The sequence below is a fragment of the Habropoda laboriosa genome, unplaced genomic scaffold, assembly GCF_001263275.1.
Source record: "Habropoda laboriosa isolate 0110345459 unplaced genomic scaffold, ASM126327v1 scaffold469, whole genome shotgun sequence".
In the NCBI taxonomy this organism is placed as follows: Eukaryota; Metazoa; Arthropoda; class Insecta; order Hymenoptera; family Apidae; genus Habropoda; species Habropoda laboriosa.
Window position 1 is genome coordinate 139413 of NW_017100616.1, and position 4280 is coordinate 143692.

The 4280-nt window shown below is 37.4% G+C and overlaps 1 protein-coding gene across 1 annotated transcript; it reads left to right on the plus strand.

The window, feature by feature from the left end:
• The first annotated feature begins 380 nt into the window (after positions 1–380).
• On the plus strand, positions 381–1716 carry LOC108576716 (sugar transporter ERD6-like 7). The gene is made up of 3 exons (XM_017939772.1): positions 381–480; positions 599–1080; positions 1306–1716. The coding sequence occupies exons 1-3, from the start codon at positions 381–383 to the stop codon at positions 1714–1716; spliced, it is 993 nt and encodes a 330-aa protein (XP_017795261.1).
• Positions 1717–4280: the final 2564 nt, after the last annotated feature.

Consider the following 4280-nt stretch of genomic DNA (forward strand, 5'->3'; position numbering starts at 1 on the left):
GCTTTTTTAATACAATATTGAAGAAGACAATGTCTAACTGCAGCGAAAAATAATCTCTTCCTCGTGACCTATTTACGTATCAAACTGATTATAAGTACTTATTTATACCACAAGGGAGGTAGCATCAATTGGTGGGGAATCCTTTAAAAATAAGTTTGCTGTACTATGGTCGGAGTTTCATTTACATCCAACACGTTGCGCGTGTGACAGTCGTATAAAAGAAATTCTAGTGCAATGAGATTGATAAGAAGCATTAAATCCATCAATTAATCCCAACATTAACAAACTCTTACACTTTTTTAAATCAAATAATAACTAAAAAATATACTTGAAAGTCGACGAAGTGTAACTGTTCACCGAGTATGGATCAATCTTCAAGAATGGAGATGAACAACAGCGAACCTTACGAATCTAATTGGAAACTTTGCGCCAAACAACAATTATCAGCGTTAAGCTCGTTGCTGTCAGTGTTCATGGTCGGTGTATCATTTGGCTTGAATTCTGGGTCAATTACGCTTTCTATTCGTGGGGAACGAACCAATATTGACAAGTTTCCTATCCGGTTCGGTGGAAATTATTCGGCTACAAACTTTCACAGTTATTCTGGCGATTCCAGCATGTTGTTTGTCAGGATGCCTGATGGAAGAGCTGGGCAGAAGAACGTTTTTAATAATTTCCTCGGTTATATCCTTAGTTGGATGGCTGACGATTGGACTTACGAATCATATTTGGTGTCTCTTGATTGGCAATGCAATCTGTGGTCTGGCTAATGGACTGACAGTCTCAGTGGTGCCAGTTTATATCGGTGAAATTTCAGATCCAGTGTTTCGAACCTCTTTATTGGGTATGACAAACGTAGCAATGTTACTTGGAAACTGGGTGATCATAGAAATGGATGATTTGCTACGCTCGAAAACCATCATCTTTATCTGCACCTGTTTTTCGACGATCAACTGTATAATCTGTCTCTTCACTCGAGAAAGTCCCGTTTGGTTGATAGACAAGGGAAAAACGGACGAAGCACGGGACTGTTGGGTGCATCTGCGTGGAAAAAAAGCTTTGAACGAGTATTACTCTATGGTACGCGCACAAACTAAAGAAGATAAATGCAACAATTGTTCCATGGTTTTTTCGTCGGAGGAAACTTTATTGAAACACTTCCTGTGGCCTCTTACAATACTGTGTGTGTGTTTTCATCTATCGTTTTTCTGCAATCAACGCCATGAATTTCTTCAACTCTCCAAATATAAAAGATGAATTTGGAGCATATTTCACAGTCGTAATTCGGATTCAATTGATCGTCAGTATATGCTTCTGATCTCTGGACTTGGTACCACCTCTACTCTTTGCCTCTTGGGTCTATCAGTTTTCTTCGGTATCTATAAACCATGGATATCCGCCATTTGTTTTATATTGTACTTCATATTTGAGCCAATAGGTCTGGTACCTCTGTCATGGATTCTCTGTGGTGAGTTGTCCAGAAAATTGAGAAGTTTTGGTGTTGGTTTCGCGACCGCCTTCTTCTTCTTTTTTTCCTACGCAGAGATGATAGTCACGCCGGAGATAATCTTTCTACTGACACTGCCTGGAACTTTTGTGATGTACGGCGTTGCGACGTTGACTGTCACTGCCTTCTTGATATCGGCGGTACCGAATACTAAGAATATGACTCTGTTGGAATTAGAAACGACGTTTGACGGTATGTCGGAGTCTTAGATGGGAGTAAGCAAGACATCCTGACCACCATACAAGAATTCAGCTTGTGAAGAACATCTTTACAAGTGTTTAGAGTACTTCTGTATGCACAGTGGTTTCTGAAGAACCTTGGTTTACGATTTTTGGTATTACTTATGTCAGTATGTTAGAAACGAATGAATGAACGACAAGAAATGTAAATAATTATCGTGTGATTAGTGTGATAAGAATTATTTTCAACTATGAATAATCTTGTGTGTGGAATTTGTTATATTTATCTTACCGAAGGTATTCTATACTAACACTTATAATGTATCAATATTTAATGGTTTACACTTTAACAACGAAAAAAGAAAGGAAAAAGAATATTTCTGATAATTTGCAACTGTAATTTTTTTTATTTATCACGGAAGTGTCGTTTCGAGCAAAACATACTTTCTATCAGTTTTATCGCTCGTCCGTTGATTTCGTGTTTCCGTTCGTTACATTCGCTTTGATAAGATATACTCTCTTCGTAATCAACGCTATTGACGCAAATGCCCCTTCGAGTCTATCTTCGAACGGTTGCATCGCCGCTGATATTAAATTAATACTGTTTACAGTGGTACGTCAGTATTAGTTAACACCGCTGTATCATCAGCGGAACGATTATATGTATATTGCATTATTGATCGAATCAATCGAATACTGAGATACACATAGAGGAAACGGATATCGAGTAACTAACTGTACGAACCTGAATTATTTCTGAGAAAATTATTCCCGGTTTAATAACTCTTTCAAATTGACAGATTGTTTAGTTTCGAAGCTCTTAGGCTATTTAGGATTCATGTGAAGATAACAGAGGTGAGATTAAAAGTTTCACCGCTTTTTTCATTTTCAGTTTCATTAGGACACGCCCTGCACTATTTCTTCAACTCTCTTTTCTCCGTTTTTCAGCAACAAAGAGGTTCAGGTCCACTCGCTATCAAAAGCACGCGAAATGATCATTATCATCGAAACTTTACCTTCTTTTCGCCAAAGTATCCTTTGTTGAGAATCCTCTTCTTCTTCTTCTTCGTCGTCGCTTTTAATGAAGCTCCCGCTGTTTTGGCGCTGTTTAACGAGGTTTCTTTAAGGGTAAAATATTCTGTTTCATACAGCTCTCTTTCTTTTCTTCATTGGATCACATGAGATCGTAATATCTTACTTAGTATTTTGCAACGAGATTGAAACTGTAGAAACTTGAGAAATGAAACGGAATACAAGTAAGGGAAAAAAATTGGAATTTTCTTGGAAATTATGTCACAGAATTTTACGTTTGACAAGAGAGAGAAGTTCGATTTGAATCAGCAATGCGTTTCTCGAGCGGAAGGTTCTCTGATCGAATATTTTGGCTGCGACCTACCTACTATGCTAACAGAAAATTCAGCGTTATCAGTCGTGTGATTTATGTCGATAAGGACAATCTCGGTCCAATTTCCCACGCGGGACGTGCCCAAAATGCGCGTAATCTCCATGAATGCATAATGTCTCAGTGTGCGCCATGGCCCGTTCAGGAAGCTTTCTCTAATGGAGAAGAATAAGAAGTAACTCTTTCTGCTCGACATTTGACACGTCATCTTTTCTTTTTGTCTAGATCACGGAAATCTTCTTGAGATTCGACTGAAGATTCGACAGAATGAAACATAATTTCAAAAGCTCTTTCAAACTTCAATTTTATATTATCCAAATTGTTACTCATCTTCGAAAATTGATTTAAAAATTTAATTTCATACGAGTTGATGTTCTCTTTATAAAACGAAACCGTAAACCCTTAATCGAATAGTAGTTTCTTTGCCCAGGGGATCCACGTACGTGAGCCTAATATTATTGCCTCTCAATCTCGAGTCACGGCTTCGATTTTCAATATTAATTACCTAGGTAATTAATGCTCTAATTGAAATTTTAAAGAAAAAGGAATTCTGAACTCGAGAGGAAATTCCCTTGAAATTCGATAGAGAAAACGAATCTGTATCGAGTTTCGGAGACTGGTAATTATTAATTTGAACAATTTATCTGTTCCAGGGGTTATTTTCAGCGAGATTCTTTATTTTTTTGAAAGAAAAATTTTAATAAACTTGTTGACACAGTTGCATAAATTTAGGAATTATTTCAGTTTCTTCTGTTCGTTTTTTCGCAATTACCAAATCTATCGAAAAAAAAAAAATGAAAATAGAATTCACCATCTAGATTGAGTAAAATCTATTTCAGTTGATTGAAAGTATTACTCTAAAATAAACCGAGAGCACAGAACGCTACTGTTAAAAATAATATTCGTTGTATCACGTTTTTTTCCTTTATTCTGACGATAATGAAGAGGAGTTTAGGAGCTCGCTAAAGGATTCATGCCAGCAGTGAGCTGGCAGCTCCGATTTAGGACCAAATTTGTCGACGAAATGAAAATGTAACCTCATAACTCTTCCTGCTGTGTGCATCGTGCTATGCATAGCACGGCCACATCCACCGGTTTTATACACTTCATAAACATTCCTTCGGACTTCCCTGTCGTCTCTCGATGTCATTATTCTGCTACTCGCAAACAGACGGTGACATCTTGTTCGATG